We start from the raw sequence: 25635 nt of genomic DNA, 5'->3' as shown, positions 1-25635 counted from the left end.
AAAAGATGTGTATTACCTCACTTTAATAAGTTTCATTAGATATAGGATGTTTGAGTTGAAATTTACTTTCTTAATTACTGGCAGTTTTAAAGATCATTTAATCATGGAGCTTAATAAGCTCCATGGCATCATCAGATCATACAATTCATTTGTCTTTTCTTAAATCATTACATGATTTTTTTTAATTTTACCTCCCATTTTTTAACATCAGTGTTTCATGTCCTAGAAAGTATTTTTTGTGTGTGTGTGTCAAAGAAGCTGTTGTTTGTGATGGCTAAAATATCTCCATTTCCTTTATTTGGAAATGGCCATGAATATATAGCAGAGCCATATTTTAGCCACTGCATTAGTTAAGTGTATAGTTGACTTGGCTGATTTATTTTGAAATATTTATCTAAGCTATTTAATAGCTATCCGATAACAGTAGTAGAAGAGGGATACTGCCTGATAGAACAACATGAACACGTGACAAAACAAACTTGGGAACATAGTAAGAATGCCAAGCTAACTGGATAACAGGCTCTTCATATTAGCGATTCGCAGGCCTGAGAGACCGACAGTCAAACCAGCCTCTTAGGATTTGGTGGCGATACTACATAGCACGTGGCCTACGCCAGCTCTCTCTTACCGATTGTTGAATGGATGCCACATCATTCATCACAGAAGTGAGTGTTGGGTCGTTGGAAGGTTGACAGAAGATGCTATAGACACAGTTTTGCATCTATTATAACTTTTAAAAGTCCTGCTATACAGTGAAAGAATTTAGTGCACTCAAATTCCCCACTATTTTAGCTTGATAACACGGGTAAGTTTCTTTTTTTTCTCCTAAGTTTCTTCATATTGGCAATCAGCAGAGTTAAATATACAAGAATCATTCTGTCCTTTTTCATGTTGACATTGGTGATATTATCTGCTTGGTACGTTCACTTCACTCCAGTATAAAGTCCTATGTAGATTCCTTTGGGGATGTGTAGCATGTGATTCACAGTTTGCAATACAAATACCCTGATACATCACTTATTTACTATTAGTATTTGATTATTATACCATTTTGTGAAGTCTTAAAACCATATTTTAATTAGTGTTGCTTGGAGCAGTTCAGAATATATTTTTTTTTTCCTTGAAAGCAGAAGCTCTAATGAGTATAATTTATGCTCTCTTTGCATGCAGCATTTCAATGAGAAGGTTATTACACGGCACATCCCCGTTCAGGTGTTTGTAGTAGAGGTATTCTTCGGCCTGCATACTGATGGCCCGGATTTCTGGTAGTCGCAGGAGAAGCTGCCCAAATTTGTCTGTTTGCTGTGGGTAATTACACATTGTGTAGTCCAGCAGAGCAGCATTCACTTGTTCCTGAACACCTTCCACAAGCTGGAAGTTCTCAAGATTTTTGACATCTGAATGATGATTAAAAAAAAAAAGTAACAACAGTTCAATTGCATTTTAATACCTGTTTAGGAAGGCAGTGTTTCACTAAATGGATGTGTTTTTTTTTTTCCTCCTAACAAAAGCATACTTTACAAGCTGCTGAATATTCAGTGAACTCTTTTGCCAACTTTCCTGGGAAAATGATCACAAAAGAGCTTTAGCGGAGTGTCTTGTTGAAATTCTGCATATACCTCAAATCAATTAGACACCAATGGAGTCTGAGCAAGGTCAGCTCTTTTCATAGCTTACAAAAAGAAAGGCTGAGGATTCCTAAAGTAGAAGACCATAATATACTGCTAGCAAATGAGTCCCAGGAGGAAGCCCTATCTTTAACCTAGTATGTTACACAATTCATATAATTCTGTATTAATTTTTCTGACCCAAGGTGAAATCTGTGTCCAGGGTATGATGTAGTTAATTCTAATAAAAAGTGACAGGGTTCTTGTTTCTGTTTGACATTTTCTAAATGATTCTGAAAGCCTTTGACTTGTCTAGCCTATGTTAATGAACCATCTGGTACACTCCACTGACTGCCAAAATAATCTTCCTTACTAGAAACTCTAAAATATATATTTCACTGACTAATGATCTTTATAAAATGAAATCATTGTCCTTTGGGTGGAATACCAGATAAGAATGGTGCCCTTTAACCTGAATATGGTTTCTGAAATCCAACACACTGATTTTTTTTTTTTGATTTTTTTTTTATATTGGACAGAGGCATTTGCATCAGTAGGGCAGATACTGTTTGTTCACTCTGCCTCTGTTTGGTTACCTTCTGTTCCTACACAGCAAGTTCAAGCTCTGGAAATGCCGGTCAGAGAAAAATGCCAATATATTAACTCCTCATTATTTGCTTCCCTGTGTAATAATTACTCTGACAGCATCGTCTTTTGACATGTCTAGAGACTGCAGAAGTTATTCCAAAGTTTGCAAACTACTGTGCTGCTATAACATAGAACGAGTGAAGTGATCAAAGTGCTCTTGCTGGGAGAACTTGTTTTGGTTGATGTTTGATCATTTATACCATCGGCAGAGTACTGTAACACCATTTCTTGTAATGCTAAAGCATGGCAATACTGAGCATAACTCTGCTGCTAATTCACTTTGAATAAAGACAAATATGCTCTTCTATGGATGTTCTTGGAGCACAGGAGATGGGGAATTTGGCATTGTAAATGTCAGCCTTTGCTTGGAGGGGAAATGAGTGTTTTCCTTTGCAAAACAGGAACACACGTTGGTGTCTCAATTCATCAGCAGCCTGGGAGGCTGTGTAAATTGAGTCTCACTGCACCTTTACCTAGAAGTGCTTTAAATAGAGCAAATATTGGTTCCCGCACATAACTGTGCTGGAACACGAGGGAAATGGCTGGAGGAGGCAAACATTTTCTTCAGGACAAGAGGTTAGGAAGGATGCCAAAGATTCCAATGGCAGCCCAGGGTAGCACACACAGCCTCCAGGGCCTGAGTTACAGGCTTTGAGCGGGAGTGCCTCTGGAGCTTGCTGACTGCACTTCGGGTTCACTCTTGCATGAGCTGGAGTGGGTGTTTTGTGCTGTGGTCATTACCGCCTACCCCCTTCCTGTCCCAGTTTCACTGTGGAAAAGAAGCAAGTGGCTCCCAGATTTGTGCTTCTTGCTTGGGAACTGGGGACACGACCTCTCTCTGAGTTTTGCTAGCTGGCTTAAGGAACTCGCTAGCAATACTTAAATTACGATAGCTGTCCCACAAAGATTGCCTGAACTTTACATTATCCAGAGTGAGGAGAACTGGAAAGTTCAAAGCCGCTATGCCTGGTCCCTTAGCTATTCAAACTCATCCATCCAAAGTCTTTTTGTCAGTGTCTCTGGAGATCTTCGGATAATCATGTTCTCATGTATTACACTGGACATTTGCTCACACTAAATATAGCTGCTTATTTTTTTATGTACCTACATAAAACTCCCAAGGTATTTTGTAGCGAGTGTAACCTGGTTTAAAAATTGGGTGTTCTAAGCGTATTTACATAAAGTTAGGAAAGGAACAGTAACAATTATTTTAAATAGGTTGTTTTCAGATGCAAAATGCAATCTTGAATGCATTGTTAGAACATAAATTCCCACAGAAAACAGGGATTGTGCTGGAGATTAAACTGTGTTAAACAGCAAGATGAAAATTTATAATGGTTTCAGAATTGGTACTTCAAAATTATTTTCCCTGTTAAAAATAACTTTAAACATCAGGAAGTTTTAGAAACTTTAAATTCAAAGTGCATCTTTCCGTTGCTGTCTGTCTGTTTTGAATCGGACTGCGAGATTAAATTGTGCTGACTTCTGAGAAAACCAGGATCATTCTCATTTTTGCTGTCTTCTGAATGTTACTGCATGGAATATATTTTTATTGGCAGCATCACACAATCAATTTTTACGAATTTTCTGTATTTTCCTGCAAAAGTGGTGAATTCAATGTATGATTTATAGAGATGCATTCTGTCTTCAGCTGTATTGATATCATATTCCTAGTCAAAATGAGGCATAATCTTTTATCTATGTTACCCCCCTACCCAGGATTGGTGGCTTCTGGCAGTAGGTGTACTTGTGCGTGGTATTGGTGTTCCTATACGCTCATCAGCTACATAGCCTGGCTTGAATTGCATGGAAGTTGCAGAACTACAGGGGAAGAAGGTCTGTGTTGGGTTTTTTTTTTTCCTCATCTCAATGGACACTTCTTTAAATACTCATATGTGGCAACGTAAGCACTGAAGACAGATGTAAAAACAAGTCCAGTTAACACTAATAATAAACAAAAAGTGGTTCTGGGGCTTCTATACTATATGCAGCCTGAGGAAATACTTTTAACGCATAAATTCTTGATATTTGCGGTGAGACTCAGTGCTCATAAACAAGATTTTATTAGTTAACCAGTGAAAATATGTAGAATTTTCCTGACTGATTCTATAGTGAATCAGATACTCATAGTCCAAATGATTACAGTTTAGGACATCGTTACGGAATTCATCTGTGTAGACTTCTCCGGCACTGCAGTCATAATAGTGGGAATGTAGAGGGAACCTGATGACCAGTTATGTATTTTGGAGTGAGTCTTCATGAAATAACCAAGAATTTTGGATATGACTTTTGATAAGTGCTCTCATCTCATGTACATTAACAATATATGCTGCAGTAAAGCAAACGAGACAAACTGGACAGAGAGAAGTCAAAGGATACGTACTGAGAACATTGTGTAAAGCTCCATTGTCATGTCTCAAGCTCTCCTGTGATATTTTGTACATTGTTAAAAAAGAGATTTGCCAAACACATAGTTGCAATATAAATTACATCGTTAATTTTGAGAAAGAATCACAAACTTTAAAGATAAAAAGCAACAACGGAAAACATGTAAATATTATTTCCAGTAGTCTGATGTTCTGCAGGTAGAACAGGAAATGCTATACAGTTTTCACTTCTGACTTAGTATTTAGCAGATAGTGATACAAATGTTATTAAATAAATTTAACTATGGTTTGTAAGTAGATGGTTTTCCTGTGGTTTGGGTTTGGTTTTGTTCCTAGTATTTATTATATAACTCTGGCTAAAGGTACGTCATTTAGTTTTCCAAGTATTTCCTTTTTGATAAAGATCCTTTGAATGCTAATGAGTTAACCTGGTGAAACACCAAGCAATGCTGATGTAAGTCTGCTGAAGGCGGTGGTGTGCAATGAGTGTGAAATCTGATACTGATGTGTACAGCACAAGAGTCTTTTACACTTTCATGTAATTCTTTGTTCCTGTCTGCTTTTTAGAACTGGAATGGCTCTTACCAATCTTTACATCGGTTAGTAACAATTTAAAGTACACATGTTTAAGCTTAATGCGAGAAATCATTTTCCGAGGTTTAGACGCTTGTAAATTAAATGAGCAGGAATAGGTCCCCCCCTGCCACCCACACACCCTTTAAATCCTAGCAGCTAGAAAAAGTGTTTTGTGTTGCTACAGTAAGTATCAGTCTCTTATCTCTTCTACTTTATTCACTCAGGGACTAATTACCAACTTTTTACATGAAACAGCCTTACTGTGAGCTCACAGTGGGGCGCATATCTTTTTCTATCCTTATTGGAAAGTAAACCCTTAGGTCTTCTGGAATATATTATATGTTTTACAAGAAATAGCAATTGCTTTTCTGTCAAACAAAGAATTTTTGTTCTCTATAGCTTACTTTTGACGATTAAGACAAAAACAGTATTATAGCGTGTCAGGATCTGCTCTGCAGTCACAGTAAAGATCTGCCAGTATTCCCAGAAATCCTCCCATTTTGATTATTTTCTACGTCTGCTATAAAGCTGTGCATTAAGCTGAAACTGCATACAACATTCAGCCCGAGGAGAACACTTTTGCATATTTTCCCAAAAAATGGGTCTGGTCTTTAGAGGGGGAAAATATTTAGGTTTCAGAGAGATTTTTCTCCCTCTCATATTCCAAACATGAAATACTGAAAATTTCGTGGTGTACTAATCTGTAGAGAGCTTCCCTTGGCCTGGGAATTTTGAAAAGAAAAATGAAACAGAATGAGAGATTTAAATTTGAAAAATAGTAACTCCTTAGGAGCAGCGTAAATATTTCCCAAAGAAAGCCAGTTAAATTTTACTGCTCGTGTCTTTTATCGGATACACTCTACCTGAGGTGATGAAGAAATGGGTACACAGCCAGCTCAGCTGCCTCGCTGCATTGTGCACCACTGCAAGTCCTGGTATTGCAGGGACAAAATAAGGTTGTGTTTAGGCTTCTCCGTGGGGAGAAATTTCTCATTTTCACAAGGTTGGAAACAGTCTTGCAGATATTGCAGGCAATAGGACTCGATACCAGCCTAGGGTTGAGCTTCCTCACCCTGAACGGGCTGACGAGCCCTATCATTTAAGGACTTTATTAAAACCCAACCAGACCCAATGCGTAGCAGCTCTTTGGAATGGTTGCTAAATGTGTAGGTAAAATATGATGTCTTCCAAACTCTAGTGATGGTATTTTTGGCCAGAACAGCCTTCAGGCTCACCCTCCAAGACGTTTGACTGTTCTTTCCAGCCAGACTATGTGGCCTAACAAGCAGTGTTGCCTCCCCTTAGAAACATGCTGTTTTATCAGGGAAAGATACAATGTGCCTCCTCAGCCCGAAGCCGGGGTATCCGTCAGCAGCTTTGGGGTGAGGCCAATACCCGTTTGACCTTGAAGATGGAATATGTTAATTCTGATGAAGGTTTTTCCCCCAGAGTTGTTCAAAGAAGGGGGATTACCCAGGACTGAGGTGATATTACCAAACCTTCCTCTATTTAAACACAGCTTTTTTCCTATTTTTTTTCCCCCACTTTCTGCTAGCTCTGCACAGGACTTAAAACAAGGTAGATTTTTGACATGTGATAAAAAACTTTTTGAGGGCAAGAGTAGTAATGGTTGATAAAGTGCCAATCTCTGAAAACTACCCACAATTCTCCTTCATCGAAACTAATGGCAACAACAGTGGTTCCATATAGCACATCTGTCATGAAGGCAGATGTATGCCTTTCTATAGCTAAGCCTTCCTGACAGACAGAATGCTATAATGAAGAAAGATTTATGGTAAAGATAAGCTCCTTACTGCAAAATTCTCTTCAATTTTATTACAGCAGGGTTGTGCTGAATATTACTCACTTAGAAGTCATGGGAAACAATTCTTGATAGATGCATTTGTTAATCAGTGCTAAGGTGCTATATTTAGCACTTTAAAAACCTTTAAAAATCTTTACATTATAACAACAGAAACCACTTTTATTTTCTTAAGACTCCCAAGTCCAAACCGAATGTAGTAGAAAAAAAGAAAGTAGAAAACTTTTTCTGCCTTGAGAAAGATTCTTTTTTGGCAGTGGTTAAGCTATCTAACAGTGCAACGATCGATCTCTGACTGTTTATTAGGGTCATAAAGTAATTTTCATTTTCAGTTGAACATAACAGCAGATAATGGGCACATTGTTTTGAAAATCTTGATTAGATTCTTCTATAGCAACGTATTTCATTCATGCCTAAGTACCGGGCAAAATTGTATGTATTTTTAAAGTGAGAATGATTCTTATGAGAGAACAAGCTGTAAGTCTGAGTTTGAATCCTGTTTCATCCTCTCAGTATGCAATCTTGATGGACCTTTGGTTTGTTTCAGAACAACTCAGACTCATCTAAAACTTATTTTGGTGTTGTTTCATAATGGTAGGCTTCTTTCTAGTGCTATTTAAAATATTGAAGCATATTTTTCTATTCCAGAAAGATTGTAAAATGATAGATTCTTACTGACAATATCAGCTCCTGATGTCTATGAGGACCATGCTTATTGCCTTTTGTGAAAATTTTATAATTGCTTTTGCTACTGTTAGCTCTACAATGGAAAGGGAGACATGGGAAAATAAGCTGGATTCCTCTCCTTGCACAACTATGAAATTATGTTACTAATTTTCAGTTATTTCTTTTCTTGCAGTCCCAGTGAAGACAAAGGGCAAAGCCTGATTTGATTTCTTGAATCTTTATGACTGGTGTAATTACTGAGTCATCACTCAGGAAAATAAAACAGCTTGACTTTCAACAGCTCAGGCTGAATTTACTGACTTGAAAGTTAAACTAACAAACAAAATCTCCTCCTGCTTCTCATCCTGGCACTCCAGGAACCAACATCCTTATTACTTGCAAATGAGCCATACATGATATGGTGATCACTGAAACATAATAAAACAAGATCCTGTCAGGCCTCTTTGGAGGAAGAGCTGCTCACGTGTCCTGGCCCAAAGTCCAGAGCCAGCGGCACCCTTAAATACAAAGTCCAGTGTTTCTCACTGAGACTCACAAGGGAAAAGCATGGCCTGGTACAGCCACACAGCCAGGGATGTGGACAGCCAGTTGGTTCCACTGCGGGTAATTCATCTCAGCCTAAACTCCAGTACCACTTCACTTTCTTTCACTTTTTAAAGCTTCCTCCATGCCTGGGGTTATGCCCCTGCTGATGTCCCAGACTTGCTCCTGCTTTGGGTGAGCAATGCAATGTGTTGCTTGTCCCTTGCTCATCTGGGACTGAGGGCAGCCTGTCTATTGCCTGAAGGCTTATCTTGTAGGTATTTTAATCCATGCTTAAGTGTTCACTGATAGGATTAGGTTCCACGTAAGAGAGTAGCTGCTGCTTTCTTTGAAGACATGACAGCAGAACAGGAATTTGAATAGCACTTGCTCTGTCATGTCTTCAAGGAAACTCCAAAACTGTCCCACTGTGCCATGAGGGTGATCTTAGCTATTGCTGACTACAGGCTGTTCTCAGAAGTGTGCTCCACTTTTTGGGTTGAAGCTCTGCTGCTGCACTGAAAAAAATAACCCCAGGTGATTGAAGCTCAAATTTATAGCCTGCCTTTGTAGGCTGGTGGTGAGGGAACCTGCCTGGGCTGACATGGGCTTCTGGTTCCTGCTTCCAGGTTTGCTTGTATATTTGACCTAGTGACCACTTAAGGAAAAGGACAGGTCAATCCTAGAAAAAATGTCTCAATCTAAGTGTGTCTTTTCCAGGGAAAAATTGTGTAACCGCTATCCTGTGGAGCCATGGTCATATTTGTATGTCGATGCACGTTGATAATTTGAGGCAGAAGTGATTTGGCAAAGGTCTTGGATAGACAGAGAGAACGTGAGTCAAAACTCATTTTTCCTAACTCCTCACCTAATCCCAGGTTCATATTATATGTCTGGGCTAGAAATGTTTGTCTTCCGAATATTCAGTTGGAATAAGCATTAGATAAAAAAAACTAGTAAGTTAATTCATGCTATCAGCAGGCTTCAACATATATACATGCTTAAATGCAAATCTGCAACCACAGCACTAGTTTATATCACACTTAAAATTACCAGAAAAAAGTATCACATTTTATAAAAGCAGAATCTAGGCTTCTGATAAGAGTTTAAAAAATTAAAATAAATAGTAAATTTATTGAACCGAATGGTTTCCCCAGTTAATTTCTGAAGCATTATTTTAATCTTCAATAGCACACGAACAATACAGGACTGTTAGTGTTTTAAGGGTACTGGCTGTCAATGTCTACAATTTGTAGGTTGTGAATAGTTTAAGATGTCATAAATATTTATGAAGTTCCTGCGAATGATGATAGGGACATTGTACAAAATCCTTGAAGTTATGAACTGAGGCAGAAAGAATGTTACATGCAACTTGTAATAATAGACAGTACAGTATAATCTAGAGAGGAGCAAGAAACAATCTATTATTTAGCTGAGAAGAAGCTGAAAAAAAGAATGAAAACTTTAGAAAGATTTGCTTTTATCTAGAAAATATTTGCTCTGCTTTTGCTTACACATTTGCAACTTTTCTGAATGATTGGATTTTATTGCACTCGTGAGAAGCTTGCGCATTATCTATCTTTTCCCTTTCTATCCCTCTCCTACTACTCAAGTACTGTTTAAAATAGGAATAACGAACCAGATGAATCTCAGAGGTATTTTTACTGCCACCACTGGAACTGCAGCAAGGGATGATATAGTCCTAAAAGAAGAAATATAAATATTTTCTGGAAAAATATCGAATATCAATTTCTACTGAGGTTAAAACATAGAAGTGCAGCTGCCACTGAAACCCTTTGAGTAGCAGGCTGTATCCTTTTATAAAGCCCATCTGTCTCTGCGGAGTATAAAAAATGCATGATCATAAAAAGCAGTACTCCTTAGGGGGAAAAAAATCTCTCTGTACTAATCTTGTAGTCACTTTACAAAACAGTTTTTAATCCCAAATTTGCATTTGATTTTCAGTCAGAAACTTTTGTGGTTTTTGCAAAGTTTTCTTATTCCATTAGAATAAGATATGAGGTACAGTTTGTTCAGGTGGCAAGTCCAGACTATGAATAAACCAACGTTATCATATGAAAGAGAATTAAACAGGCAGATCCAAGTGGGGATATATTAAGCCAAATTTAAGCTCCAGTAGTTGAATTTAGCCTGTACGAGATGTCTGGTTTGCCTCAGGATATATTCAGCTTTCCAGCTAATCGACTGAGGAAAACTGCCTCAGGTATGATAAAATTTACAAGAGAGCTCAGTCGAATAGCTCTTGTTATAAATACTAGCTTAAAGGCATTCTTCTGGTCTTTGGGACCAGGACTGTATTTGCATTTAATTATTACATTTCAAACTTTTTTGAACTTCGTTAAAAATATTAGACCAGCCAGTTATATCATTACAGTGGTTTCCAGATAAGGGTAGAACTTCATGCCACTTTTTTATTACTTGGTAATTTTGTTTGTCTTTATCCTTTCATTTACATCTGAATTCCCACAGGAGCAAAAATTATTATAATATATTCTCTTTTAAAAAAAGGAAATACAGTTAAGCAAAGGTGTTTTAGTGATGTGTTGATGTAAGAGGTACAACATTCTACTATGACTTCCTGTCAACATAATTGACAATTCAGAGTTTTAAGTCTTTTGCACTATTTTGAGACAAGGCTTAGTGTGAGACGTTCAACCAGTCATCTTTCAGACATATTGATTTCAAAAATCTATTCTTCCTCTTTTTTGAGACTTTTAAATCCATTATTTTACTAGTTTTATGTGCCAATATTTGCACTAACAGAATTTTTCTTCACTGAACTAATTTGTATCAGTGGAAGCTGTTTCTCATTTAGGAAGAATGTGAAAAGGATAATCACCTCTGCCTGTGTAAGACGTGAGAAGTGGAAATCAGTAAAAGAACTTTTTTTTTTTTATATAATTGTCTTGAAATAATATAAAGCAAAATGCATTCATTTAATTGCTCAGTTCTGAAAGCACTACAGCAGAACTACAGTAAAAACAAATGTGACTCCTGTGAGCCAAAAATTTGAATTTTACTATTATTATTTAGAAGATTTAGACTCTGCTTTTGGCAGTTACTATTATTTACTATGTAAACGTAATTGCAGACAGCTCACAAGATCACTGATGGCACATTGAAGCCGTTGTGTCTCAGATGCTGTTTCAATTCCCTGTCAAGTTAGCATTGAGAAAAAAATTGCTGGCTTAGATGAAAAGCGCTGATGAGTTTGGTCCCATCATATCCATGTGCATATCAGTCATCGGATCATTGCCACACCTGACCGCAGCTGTCCATGGATTTGCTTAAATGCACTGCACCATGCACCAGTGCTCCTCACTGAGTGACAGCAGCGCTGGTGGCCCTGAGACAGGGCTGCTGCCCCGTTCCCCTGTCCCCCTGACTAGCCCAGGCCACTGGGCCTCCTGCTAGGCGGGGTGGAGAAAAGAAACACTTTGTTCTCCTGTACTCTGTCTTGCTTTCATGGACAGTAAACGCAGCTAAAGTGAGTAATTTTCTGCTGCAGTATTTCAAAGCATATTGTTTCTGACATTGCCTATTGATCCGAGTGGAAGTTGCAAATTTCATTTTTTATTGTGGCATACGTCTGCGCTTAGTTGTGGAAGTGGTTTGGCAAACAAGAGTGACTGAAGTCCAGATGGGGACATCTGCAGCTACACTGGCAGTCTGCAAGTGTCAACGCTGGCAAGCAGGAAACGCTGGAGAGGCACACAGAGGTGTGTCAGCCTTTGGACTCCCAAAGTCTTTCCCAAAGACTTTGATGTGTACACAACTGTTCTTCCTCTGCATTGCTTATGTTTTTAAACATATAAATATGAAAGCGAAAGCAAAGACCACCTGAAAGGCCCTCTGGCAACGTAGTTACTCATCAGTTAAACAGATAGGGTAGAGAACTGTGGAATAGATGAAATACTCTTACACCTCCATTTCAAATATGAGGCTCTTACAAAAAAGTTTTATTTCTCAGCTACTTCTGATTTTGTGACAAGAAGCCCTGATCAGAAAGGACTGGAGGCTCTCAGATAACGTAGTGCCTCAGTATGTTTTTAACATTTCAATTGCTCAGTAAGGAACAGCAGAAATAAGTCAGGTAAACTCCAGGACTGTGCTCACTGCTCAGCTCAGACTCAAATACTTGGTCAGATATGGATGAGATGTTTCCATAGACAACACAGTCATAGGTTTAACATGAGGAGCATGAATTAAGGGGCTCCAGATCCCCATTAGTGTCTGGCTGGAGCTGCCTCTAACAGGTGCCAAAAAACTCATGTTCCCTGCACAAGGGCAAAGATAGTTTTTGGCCCCCTGATGCCACATGCCAGATGAAGGATGCGAGTGTGTCTCTGGCACTGCGCTGTGTCTGCTGTGATGGTCTGCAGAGGGGCTCGGGAAGATGAGAGAGCTCAGCCTCGTGCAAACTGAGGTTTGCACTTTTCGTGCCCTGGCCGGGCCCACCCCACCAGTGACACACATATCCTCAGGGTCCAGCAACACTCCACCGAGTCCCTCGATGCTTTATGGAATTAGATTGTGGATTTTGCCTTTATTGCTTAGGATCTGGAAGGATTTTAAATTCTAGATCCACCTCCACCTAAATCAACGCTCACTGGATTGAGGTTGGTTCTAGCTAGATATCACTGTACTCTTGAAAGCAGGGCTGTTTCCCCACCTGTAGGTATGTTTTACAGACAGGACTGTGAATTGCCATTCGGAATATAATTTATGTTCTATTTTTCATTTTCTGGTAAAAGTTATATGAGTTAGTACTATGAAAATTGTAAAAGCAATTTGGATTTCTTTGAAGGTTAATTTTCCTGGAAGGTACGTCCAGACCACGAAATACTGCTCTCCTGTAACCTTGTGTCCACGGCAGACTGAGACATGCATTTGGCAGGATACAGTTCATGTACGTACACATGTGCATCCTCATGCTTTGGTTTCACGGAAATGCACAGGCTTTCAAATCTAAGGTATTCAGCAACAAACAGTGCATTACAGCTGTAAATCACCATCATCTCAAAATGCCAAAGTAACTGCTAACTCCTGCAGCAGAACTGCCCGCCTGCCCCACAGGGACTCTTACCCAATTGCTGGAGAAATGGCCTGAAATGCTAAATGGCCTGGACGTATTCAAGATAATACACTCACATGTTTACTGTTGTTCTTGCCTTTCTTTGTTTACATTCACTAATTGGAAATTAATGTGTTCCCAGAGGGAAATAAATGTATTTAAACTGAAAATTGTATTATTTTTTCCAAGCTGTGCATTGAAATGCAACTCGGTGCTTCTCCTAGTGCATGGTCCTAGGAGCACCTCTGAATCTGTGGTAACATGGTAGTATCTCTTTCACCTCTGTTCTACCTGTGTATTTAACTCAGACTTTATTGGTCTGTTCATCTTAATCAAAATCAGTTTACTTTGACTAGTCTAAGACTAGTTCAACAAAGATTAACACAATTCTTACAACTTCTGTCTAACCAAGCCTAATGAACTCACAGTTAAGCACAGCCCAGCAATACTTTATTTATTTTGATATTAATTTCCTGTATCAGCTTCAAATTTAAAAAGAAATACACAGATCCCAGCACAGAAAATACAAATCAAGCCTGACACCTGGGGGGAAAAAAAAAAAAAATGCATACTGGAAAAACTTGACATAGAATCCAGTGGTGTCAAAAATCCTAGATATTTGTTGTTTCAAATTCAGACATTCTTCATTTAGACCAAAATAACAGACATTTATAGTGTACCTTACTGCTGGTGACTATTTAACAGCTAGGTGCTCTCACAGCATGGTACTCTTTATGTGCACAGTAATGAAAGTTTGCTATTGATTTTTCTGTAGCTGCTTGTAACTATTATAGTTGATACATCAATAGAAAAGGAAAGCACAATGTTTCACAGGAGGCAGAAAATCAGAGAATACATGATGCTGTGACAGTAAATCATGGCATAATCTCAAGAATTGATAGATGGTTACTGCTAACTTGAAACCCATGGCTTTCTCTGAAAAGACTAGCCTATAATCGCCCAATATGTTCTAACAGACTGACTGCCCGTAATAGTGGTAAAGGACACAACACAATGTTTCATCTTCAAAATAATGGTTTTCACGAGCCAGGTTGTTTTGTTGTAGTGGAATTCGTTTTGTGTGTTACTGCAGAAGGAGGGAGAAAGAGTGGTTTGAATGCTGTTTAGACTAATACTTGAAAGTTGTAGGAAACAGTTTTTTGGGTTTTTTGGGGTTTGTGGTTTTTTTTTTTTCAGAAGAGAACACAGAAGGTTTTTGTTTAAAAAAAAAAAAACACCACACCAAAAGGAAGAGAAGTTGTCATTAATTTTTAACTTGCAAAAGTCTGCAGTTAGTTGAAAAGGAAACAAAAAAAGATCTGATTATTGTTGAGATCAAAATATTGGAGCTGTTTTGTCAAGAAAGGCAAATGCAGAGACAATACGTTCACCACGGCTGTTTCCAGTTCCACAGCATCCTGAAAAGGAGCCAAAGGCACGTAAGTAATTGAAAGCTCTTTTAAGTGTCTGCTTCTCACTGCTGCATTTTTGAGGGGCACAACGATATCTGAATTTTACAGTATGCCTAGTGAATTTTTAGCAGGAATGTTCTTAATTGCTTTGTTCCCTCTTTACTCCCTGGCTCATCTCTAGTAGTTTTATCTACGGTTTTAATTAATTGTGAGGGTCTTTTTTCCCTGTCTCAAAACAGAAAGGGAAGAAGAAATGCAGGTAGGACCTGGCTGGCTGGAGCACAGTGTGTAGGCTAAATGACACCACTCCCACAGTAACCTCTTAGCAATGTTCCTGTCTGAAAGAGTGTTTTCAGTGTGCAACGTTGTTTTCCAGCACTTCTTTAGGGGATGTGAGTCTGATACCTGTACTTTTCAACCTTGCTGGTGACTCCATTCTCTAAAGCCAAAGGTCTCCCAGAAGAGACAGACTTAGAGAAGAGGAAAGGACTTTCTCAAGCTACCACCCATCCAGCCTGCCTCAGCTGGGCTCGAAGAGCAGTCTGTATCATTTGTTCTGCGTAGGCTATGGGTTTTCCCCCAGTGAAAGACTCAGCATCATCTGTCTTGTCCTGAGCAGTTTACTGATTTATATTACAATTTATGGTGTTGGGAGAGAGCAAAGATGCTGTTGTAGTGTCATTCTCCATTCTGATGTTGAAATCTTTCTCTTTTTTGAGATAACTGTCCTTCACCTGGCAAGCAGAGATGCGCAGTATGTTTATAATACACATCAAACCTTCCCAGTAGTGGAGATAATGTTAAATGTAGGGGTTTCCTTGTTAATCTTTGAATAATCATATAAAGAAGAACTCTTAAATTATCCTTTGGTGGATGGCCATGTGGAGATTAAACTTTTGCAAGCTACGTAGACTATTACGGGGCTTCTTATTTCAGTTTGTTCCATGCTCGATGGCTCTGCACAGGACCAGATCAATACAGGGAACCCCTGCTCTGAGAGGTTCTTCCAATCTTGGTGGTAGCTTTGCCAAAGGCTAAGGAATTGCAGTTTTCACCTCTCTCCCCTTTCCTGCCAGCAGAAGTCATCAGGACACGCTCCAAGCCATGAGCTTGAGAGTGTTTCTGCACAGTCCCCTTCTGCCTCCCAATTCATGATCACAGCTGCGTTCAAGGCTGGGCCACAGTTTGTTTCTGAATTTTCTTTCATTGTTTCTTTCCTGTTTGCTTCTATTTCCTCCCTCTCCACCTCTGGCTTGGCTTTGATCACAGTTCCATGGTTTCTTTTTCCTTCCTGGCCTTTTCCCTCTGTTTTCTTGACTCCTTTCCTATCTCAAGCCCTCCAGTGTCTCTCTGTTCCTCTGATCCACATCACTGCTATCCCTCATTTTCATCAACTGTCCCTGGCTCCTGCTCTGCCCAGCTATCCTCTTCTCTGCCACTCTTCTCCCATCACTCTTGCAGATGCTTTCTTTCCCCCTGGCCTCCTGTTTAATTCTCCTGCTACTTTTTTTCATTGTTTCTTTTCAGTATTTCACCTCTCTATTTTAACTTCCTCAGAGACAGTCATTGCTTTTGTTTCTCTTCCAGTGTCCAATCTTGCACAAGGGATAAGAGAAAGAGGGGAATTTGGCATAGTCTGCAAAGCGTCTCCAATAAGTGGCTGACAGTCACCTGTATGTAACCTTTCAGGTAAGAGCCTCTGCAATGTGTGTTTCTAGCTAGAAATACATGAGGACCAGTTTTCAGTCTATACATTCCAGTTTAAAAAGTATTTAATGAAGTTGTCGGTTACAACTGCAAAGTGAATTTAGCCATTATGTTCCTTTAGCATGTTCCTCATTCAGTGAAGTGTTTAGCCACATGTTCAAATTAAGACTACAGGGTGGTCTTACTGGTTCCAAGATTAAGGATGTTCATCCATTTATCTGTATCTTAATATATAACGTTGATTCCCATGTTATCCTGGGAAACTGGCTAACAAAAGTACCTGCTGATGTTAAACGCTTCTGCCAAGAGCAGCTAAAAGGATTCTATATAATCCCGTATTTCTTCTGTTACATATATAATACATTCAAACTTGCATCTTAAACATCTAAAACGTATATTAAAAGTGGGACATAAATTGTAAAAGTGTTCCAAAAGTAGAGACACATGTAAGCGTGGTTATGTGCAGGTAATTTTTCCCCCTTACAGGAGCTGTTTAAAGCCATACTTACTAGTATTCTGTAAACATATTAGAGAGGGAAAAAGTGCAGAGCGCACTGATTGGGTTGTTCTGAAATCCCCACTGTCTCCACATAAAGGCAGCTGTACAGAATACAAATATCGCTTGATACCCATGTTTCTAATTACTTGTGAGATTTGTATCTAACAAATATATGACCTAATTTTCTCTCAAGCATCTAATCCTATTGTTATTTCAAAACCTTTTAAAATATGCATTTTAGAAAAAAAAAAACATGAAAAGGAAAAGTACTTGCTGAAGACGGTTAATCTTTTTTTTCCATGGCGTGCAGCTGTCAGTCAAGCAGACAGCATAAACCAGTAACGATCAAACTGGATCAAATTCATGCCTCAGATAATGCCATTGTACTTAACGGTTACATGAGAGATGAATTCGCAACATTAATTGCATTTTATGAAATAAAATCAGGACAAATCAACAGTGATTACTAAATTTCCTCTATAATTCAGTGTAGTTTATTCAAAAAACTCAATCAGCCATGAAACAGAAGGCTGTCTCTGGAATTCCTGCAAGATTTTTTTCGTTCATGACTCCTACACCCAGGGCTGAGATGAATGATTAAAGATCTATTTATTAAAAATACTGCTTTAATTCTTAGCTATACCCTATAACCTCAGCATTTGTATTTTATTATTTTCTTATTATGTGTTTTTTTTTCACAAAAATAACTGATTAGTGATTTCATTAAGATAGATACCTGCAAGTTAGACACTGTGCTACTTTCTTTCACACTGCCTGCACGGTGTGTGGAACCTGCATGGGAGACGGGACTAAAACCTGTCAGCTCACCGAAAAAGTGTTCTCAGGAGCACATTGGTTGCTTATCAGTCATCACTCCATATATCATCATTTAGCATCTATAAGAAATTTAAGGACAGATGTTTAATTGTTTGGCTTTGCTATGGGATTTGACAAAGTGAAGGGAATATGTCTTTGCTTTTGTTTCTCTATAAAGAAATCAGAAAAAGCTGGCGAAAGAAAATCCACTTTGTCCTGCATGCTAAAATGCTAAAATTCACTTCTGAAAATAGTCTCTCAAAAGAGATTTTTTGCAAAGTTTTAGACCCTAATATGAAAATACAGCAAGGAACTACTTTCATGTTGAGTAATTTATAAGAGAAAGGATCAAATTTTCTCAAAATCTATTAAAGATATTTTAAATCAGATTCCTTTTAACAATGGTCTTTGTTACAGTTATATGTAGATATTTCAAACAACGTTGTTTGAATTTGGTTGTATCTTACACAGCATCTTTAATACTCTGGATTTAACCACTCTTTACAAAGATAGATAACTATTGTTTTCATTTACCAGATAAGGTATTTGAGATACCGTTTCAGAGACTTCAAAGCTCCATAGTCAGTAATGGTGTCAGAAGCAGAATTAGAGACAAGGGTTGATTTCTCTGTTGGGCAATGCTGGCTCCATGAAAGGAGAATGTCCCTCATGAGATGATTCTGAAATGAGGTTTTGTCCATATTCATTTGCTTTACCTTCCCAGAGGATTAAAGTAGAAAAGTGAAATAACTCTTCTTGTGGTGGAGTGGAGTAGCCTGGCTGCTTTGCTTGAGACCCAGAGTAGAGTTAGAAGTTTCAGGAGCAGATTGGCTGTTTAACTCTCCTGACCCTCATCATCTCTAATAAGATATTTATCCCTAGTTTCCAAAGCAATGTGGGACATGCAGCAGCAAGGGATCATATAAGATTGCTGACAACTGCTTACATTAGAAATTACCAAATTTGAACCTGGCAAATGGAGAAAAGTTTGTAAAAACTGTGAAATTAGGAGACTCATGATAAATTTAAACTTCTTGCCTATGAAATTTACTTCCACTGATTAGGGGACAAGACCTATATAATCATCATTGTTACCTCCTTCAGCCTTCTGCTCAATGCAAGCCATAGATCTCCATCTAGCAGTTGGACATCAAATCTGTAATGTTTAATTGATCTATATCACAATAATTTAGAGAAGCAGTCATCTTGATTTCAGATTTCAAGAAACAGCCTCTGTTATACCCAGAGATGAGATCTTCCAAAAGGCAGTGATCTTCACCTTTAATTTTGTCTATTTCTAATTTAATTAATTCCAAACTAATATTACATAGCTAATCCTGCAAATGTGTTTTCATTTACTTCCATGGGATATGCACAGGAGCCATCGCTTACTAGATTCAACTTTTAACAAATACCATGTTGCCTCATCATATTACATCTCAATTACCACAGCATTTCTTCCGTTGGCCTTGGCAAATGGTGCTGCCAGGATACCCTTCTGAGCTCATTGCTTCCCCTTCTTTTTGCATCTTTCCTTTTCTCTGCTACATCAGACATAAATTGTGTTCACTTTCAAGGTCTTGTAGCTGTTCTTTCCTTACCTATCATCAGACGTGCAGCATCATGAGGTCATCTCCTGCCTCTGACTCACCCACAATGCCATCTCCATTTCCCACTCACCACCTTTCCAGACCAAGTGCTTTTCTGCTTTCTCTGCTCTGACTCTCATGCTTAATATGCCAGATGTCTTTATCCACTTTCTTCATATTCCCTCTCAAAACTTTTTGCTGTGACATTTGAGACAAGCCTGGGCTGCAGATGTGCTGGAATTGCGCGTGTCATCCTTGCATTGTCTGCCAGTCAACACCTGGCCATCATCACACATGTAGATTGTATACTTTAAAGGAGCATTTTAAAATATAACTTGCCGTTAAGGATTCCTAATTATAAAATTAGGAAATGTTACTGTTAATGAGTTTGTCAGAGTGAAAGTATTGTCCTAGCTAGATGGCTCATTCTGTGTTCTCTGGTTTCTTTCCCAACCTATCTGCAGATAAGACATTAATTTCAAAAAGTCTATTTGAAATACTGTTAGTATAGCAAAAAATAATCAAGAATCAAAGGGGGCGAATATTTTGTCAGAAATTAGTATGTGAAAAAACATACTTAAATCTTGTTTTTATCTTTTAGTCAGCTGTCGGCTAATAATAGATTGTATTCAGTCCCTCCCTTGTTATAAATACATATTGATTAGTTTTAAACTCTGAACTTCAGGATGAGTTATATCTGGTCATTGCTAAACTGCTCTCTTCACTAAGAAAACAAATCCCCAACACCTATTATACTGCATTTAATTAAGACAAGCATCAGCTTTATGTACCATTATTTGCTTCTGCCAAGTCTCTATGGTATAAATATTGAGCAGTCACATCTCCTGAATACTAATTGATCCTTCCTGAATTCCAAACAATTACATAAAATTTAGGAAATATTTCTGTGCCGGTATTATCCTCTGATGCTTATTGTAGTTAAACATTAGGGTTGAGATATGAGCCCTGATTTGACAAGTGTCCAGTAAGTACTTTTCTCAATTCAAATGTAATGTGGGGAAGTCTGAAAGCCCTGGCTGAATGCTAACCGTGCAGAACCCCTCAACTGCTCGCTTACTGGCGTTCACCAGGTACCATCATTACTCAAGTACCCTTGAGTAATAGAATGGATGAATATAAGAAAACTGCCAATGGATTTAATAAAACCACCTCATAGTAACAGCCCAGTTATAAATGTGTATTATAAATAACATACATATAAAAAACCAGGTGTAAAAGTAGTTGTACATTTACAAACTACTAAAAGTAAAAACAGCCAGAGTGACCATTTTGAAGACAACTGCATTAAACCATAAGTACTGTTTGTCTCTGTGAGTAAGAAGTGAACACATTTGGGATGACAAATCTATCCTTGGATAAGTGCTCCCTGACAGGCTTGCATTAGCTTGACAAAGATGATCATAGTTTGATACTTTTCTTTTCAAATTCACAGCACCTACTTCAGATCCTGGGGCTGATGATGCTATGTGAAGATAAAGTAGCATTTTCTGTGAGCTTCTCAGTATCCTGCCGAAGAATTACCAGGCCCATTTTACAGGAAGGAGAAGAGAGTACCTGAAAACCACAAACGCTCACACCTACCCGATGAGAGCATGAGAATGGCCATGCTGGCACTGGATCATCTAGACCACTGTCTCATCGTTGACAGTGACCGGGAGCAGATGGCCTAGGGAACAGTGTAAGAAGAAAAGCATGAAGCAACGCCCAGGAGCAGTCGCTCAGGCTCCAGCAGCTGGAGGTTAGCAACAGCTAGAAGCAGGTTTTGTATTTCATGGCTTTCAATTTATTTTCCTTCCATTTCCTTCCACAAAAACTTTCAGCATCCTCTGCATCTCAGAGCAATGAGTGCCAGAGCTGGGTAATATGCTAAGTTGAAGAATTAACTCTTGCATTTTGAGCCAGTCACCTCCTCGTTTAATTAGTTTAATTCTGATACTAAAATATCAGAATAGTGGGGGAAGACTATTTTTTACTAATTCTTGTTCTTAAGAAGTTCCCAGGTTTCATGGACTGTGCTTTGAGGAACTAATGCAGTCTTTTTAAACAGAGAGTGTAAAAGACAGATCCATATTTGTTCCAAGTATAATGTGATTATTAGGAAGGCTACAATAAAGATCTTCATGCCAAAATTTGCTAGGTTATGTCTTTATGTCTGTGTTACACTTAGGCGTCTATAATCCTGAATGAATTTGTTTTTGTCTAATTTTCCAGTCTTGTTACCTGTTTTTCTTTTAGTCTGATAAAACTTCCTGCCTCACTAATTCTTTCATTCCATTCTCCTATTCTTTTTGTTTGTGTGCTGTTAAGCCTTCTAAATACTACCAAAATTTAATCAATATTCCTCGTTATATTGCTTTCAGTTGATCCTTATGCACTTATTTTCCTATCTGCATACATGATACCCCAAATTAAGCCCTCAGCAAAAACTGTGGAGGTGAAAATATGTACAGCCTCATGGTTCATCATTGTCTGCTGCTCCATTTTTTCTTATCTTTTCTGTATATTTGAATTGCAAGCTCACTGAGACAGAGATTTTGGCTAGTCTGTGAATCTAATAGACCGATGATGTTATAAAAAGTACAATAACTAATTTAAAGTCGGTTTTGGTTTTTGGTGTTGTGTTTTGTTGTTTTTTTTTTTTCTCTCTCCAGAATGTTGCAGAACTGTATCGATGTGAGTTCCTGGAACCAGGTGAAACCTAGCACAGACAGGCTTTGTGCTGCTGCTCCTTGGATGCATGTTTGCAGGAAGCTCCTCCTAGTCAAGTGAGTGGCAAGAGTAGAATCTGCCTTGAAAATGTTTCATTTCAGCCTGTTTCATATGCATGAAGATCTTAACAGGCAGGGTTCTTTTCCAAAAGTGGAAATGGTGGAGCTCAGGACCTCAAATACCTCCTCCCATCTCAGCCCTGACACTTTAGGGAGACTAAAAGCAAGGAAAGATTAATTTGCTAATACTCCTCTTATTCAACAGAAACAGGAATGAAGTGCTGTAGATCCAGACTGATTCCTGCTGAACCCTTAGGTCAGGCTGTGGTTTGTTTGAAAACTGAGTTCTTTTGTTTATTTGTTTGTTTTTTGTTGTTTAAGCACAAGAGCCCGTTGTTCGCTATCCACAGCCATTAAATGTTCACCATTTCTACAGGACCCTCTTGACTCATGTTAAGTGAGATGTGAGATCGATAGTGGCTCTGCAATTATTTGTCCATTGATAAAGCCTTCATTTCTTAAATGAAGTACATTTATCTGTGTCCTGACAATGATAAGGGAGCAGTACCAGTCAGCTGCTGCCTAGTCTAGCATTTAGCTCCACAGGCAGAGGAGTGCCTGGACATGGGTCAAATGATGTCTAACTTTCTTCCTATTGGCATTTCACTTTACAAACTGCTCTGATGGGAGGTTTGACAAATCATCCTTGCTGAGTTCAGATAATAAAATCTAGCAGGACAAATGGGAAGTTTTGGTGAAGAGAAAACAGTGGCTTATTTCAAGTGACCAGTCTGTAAAGCTGCTGGATGGTAAAATGAAGAGATATGTTGCCTCAGAAGGTGATAGAAAGTATCCCATGTAAGGCACTCATTTGGTTCTTCTAACATCATTTAAATGTAGTCATTTAGCAAATTTAATTGCTGAAAAATTGACCTGCACTTTATTCTGTGATAGGAAGAAAATCAAAGAAACAGTGAGACAAATTTTGGCTCCAGTAAAAAGTGTGGAATTCTCTTTGTCTTTAGTGAGGCCAAGATTTCACCCCATTGGAGCATGCGAATCTATTTCAGCCACAGAATTGGAGAATTCAGCAGCATATGTAGGGTGGTTGTTTTTTTTTTAATTTTGATTTATGACAAAGAAAGAAGGCAGTTTCCAAACTAATGTCAAATCTGGTAATGAAAATTCGAAGAGGCTGATAAACTGACACATTTTCTTTTTCTATCTGTAGTGCATCTTGACTCAAACCAGGAATTATTAAAGACAAAGAAACCATTTGTATTTATTTTTAGGCCTGCTTTCTGATAATGTGTACTGTGGGCTCTTATATGCTGTTATATGCTGGTTATATGCTATAGAAAAGCTAAATGCATTTATTACTCTGGGATTAGGGTAAAGAAATTGCATTATCCTCAATTTGGCTAGCTTTGAGAAAGCCAGATATGTTTATTCTCATTTAGTGGTAAATTTGATAAACAGTTACACAACTAAGCCTCCTTCTCAGATGCGCTTTTCCCATGTTTTGGACATGAGTTCATAAAGGTAAATCCTGCAGAAGTAGTGTTAAAAATATGGTTAACACTCAAGTATGTCAAAGATTTTTCTTCTTTCACAGTTTTGCACCTGGTCACTAACTTTGCATCAACTGTGTGATTACAATTGCTGAATTGTCATGGCTCTGCCTTCTTTTTGCTTGAAAGAAACCTGTCAAATTCAACTAAGTAGTCAAGAAAATCCAGGTTTGCATATCTCTTGAGCTACTGATTTTTTTTTTTATCCACACATCTTCAGATTGTGGAAAAAAATATTTGCTGATATACTTGAGTTGACTATGGTTTGGTACCTTGACTACCTTCTCTCCTTTAGTTGGAATTAAGGGAAGAATACCTGTATATTTGAAAGCACAGGAATGATGCCCCTACAAAACAGACATGTTTTGGGGTTTGCGAATATGATGTAAACCTCAGTGAAAGAAAGGTTGTCAAGGATAGTTGCTATCAGAACTGGTGTCTTGATTTACTTCAAAGCAAGCTAAGAGCTCAAGATAATTGAAATTGAGATTGATAACAGAAATTGCTATTTCTAGGCCACCTAAACAGAAGACTTCTTTCAAATAAATCATGCTGGTAGATGGGGATTGCTCCTTTGCAATAAAATGCTTTGGCTTCAGAAGTCCAGCTCATCTTCAAATAAAACATTCAATCAGCATCTAGTGTATCATTTGCAGCAAAGACAGATGTTGGTGCAGAATTCAGACATATCCATCAGAGTTCAAGTAAGGGAAGAAGTGACGAGAAGATGGCTTAGCGGTTATACCAGGCTACACAGCCGAAACTGTGAAGGGCAATTTTGATCACAAGACCTGTTTCTATTTTGTTTACTGTGATCTCAGGTGTCAATGAGACTGGCTGATTTGTGTAGTGCAGTGAGAGAGGAAAGCAACACATGTTCAGTGAGGAGCGTGTGCAGCAAGGGAATTGCCACAGAGGACTGACTCACAGAAAGACTGTGATTCTTTAAGGGAACCCTGATGGACTAGTGTTGAGCTGTAGATCATGCAAGTGGATCAGAGTAATGTGATGGTATTTAAATTCAGTCCAAAATTCCTGTCTTGACAGAGTAATTGACTGACCACCGATGGTGCAGTGAAGCTGTGAAGAAAGGGGTCTCTGCTGGTGGTTAAATGAACTTATGAGTCAAGACTCTTGTTAATCTAAAACACGGCTGAGTCTGAGCCATGCACAAGATGGTAACCTCCAGTGTGATTGTGATGATTATGCTGGCTGTAAGGACTGATTTGTTCTCTGACTTTTTAACCTGTGGGACCACAAAAGCTGAAGGACTGATTCAGTGGAACTAATTATCTGCTGAGAACAATAGTCCAGGTGTGATGGACATGGTCCTCTCCAGAGACTGGCAGTGACTGGACTGAAGGATGGCATAAGGAACCACTGAGGGCAGACAGACAGTCACTGAAGTAGGAAGATCCGTGGATGGGCAAGGAGACTTCATGTACAGAGAGGTAAGAACTACCCAGCTGTAAAGATACCTGCTTTTTATAGCTGATGGAGGGAATACCTAACTCTACGTATATTAATACTATGTAGAACTAAACTAGAGAGATGTTACGCTTAAGAAACTAGTTACCAAACTATTCTGGCTTATTGAATAACTGCTGGGTCAACTGTACCATTATGTACTTGGCAATGTTGATCAGGTGGGCACAAACAGACAGATGGCCCACTGGAGAAAGGAGCTGAGCTCCTGTGCCTGGGTGTGTCACTCACTGGAGTGGGTATATGCAGTATGACTGCAGGAAGAGTTGTGCACTGCTAACCGCAACGGCTACAATAGATATGCATCTGTCTAAGCTTCAACAGCATCTTTAGTGCTACCATCAATCACAAGCATTTTCCTGTATAAACCCTTTGGAACTTTTGATGAATAGATAACGAAGTATTACCTCTCCTTTAAAATCTAGCAAGCAAAACTGGTATGATTTAATTGTGTTTTGAAAAATTATTATAAGTCCTTTGGGT

The 25635-nt window shown here is 38.5% G+C and overlaps 1 protein-coding gene across 1 annotated transcript in view; it reads right to left on the bottom strand.

Moving 5' to 3' along the window:
- Positions 1-1149: 1149 nt before the first annotated feature.
- Positions 1150-25635, bottom strand: part of NR5A2 (nuclear receptor subfamily 5 group A member 2) — a 96811-nt gene continuing 72325 nt past the window's right edge. Inside the window, exon 8 of the mRNA XM_086617319.1 lies at positions 1150-1397. Coding sequence (XP_086473445.1) covers positions 1150-1397 — 248 coding nt within the window. The remainder of the gene's footprint in view (positions 1398-25635) is intronic.

The sequence above is a fragment of the Tauraco erythrolophus genome, chromosome 10, assembly GCF_009769465.1.
Source record: "Tauraco erythrolophus isolate bTauEry1 chromosome 10, bTauEry1.pri, whole genome shotgun sequence".
Taxonomy (NCBI): Eukaryota; Metazoa; Chordata; class Aves; order Musophagiformes; family Musophagidae; genus Tauraco; species Tauraco erythrolophus.
Note: the sequence above shows the minus strand (reverse complement) of the source record. Positions and strands in the feature narration are given on the sequence as shown.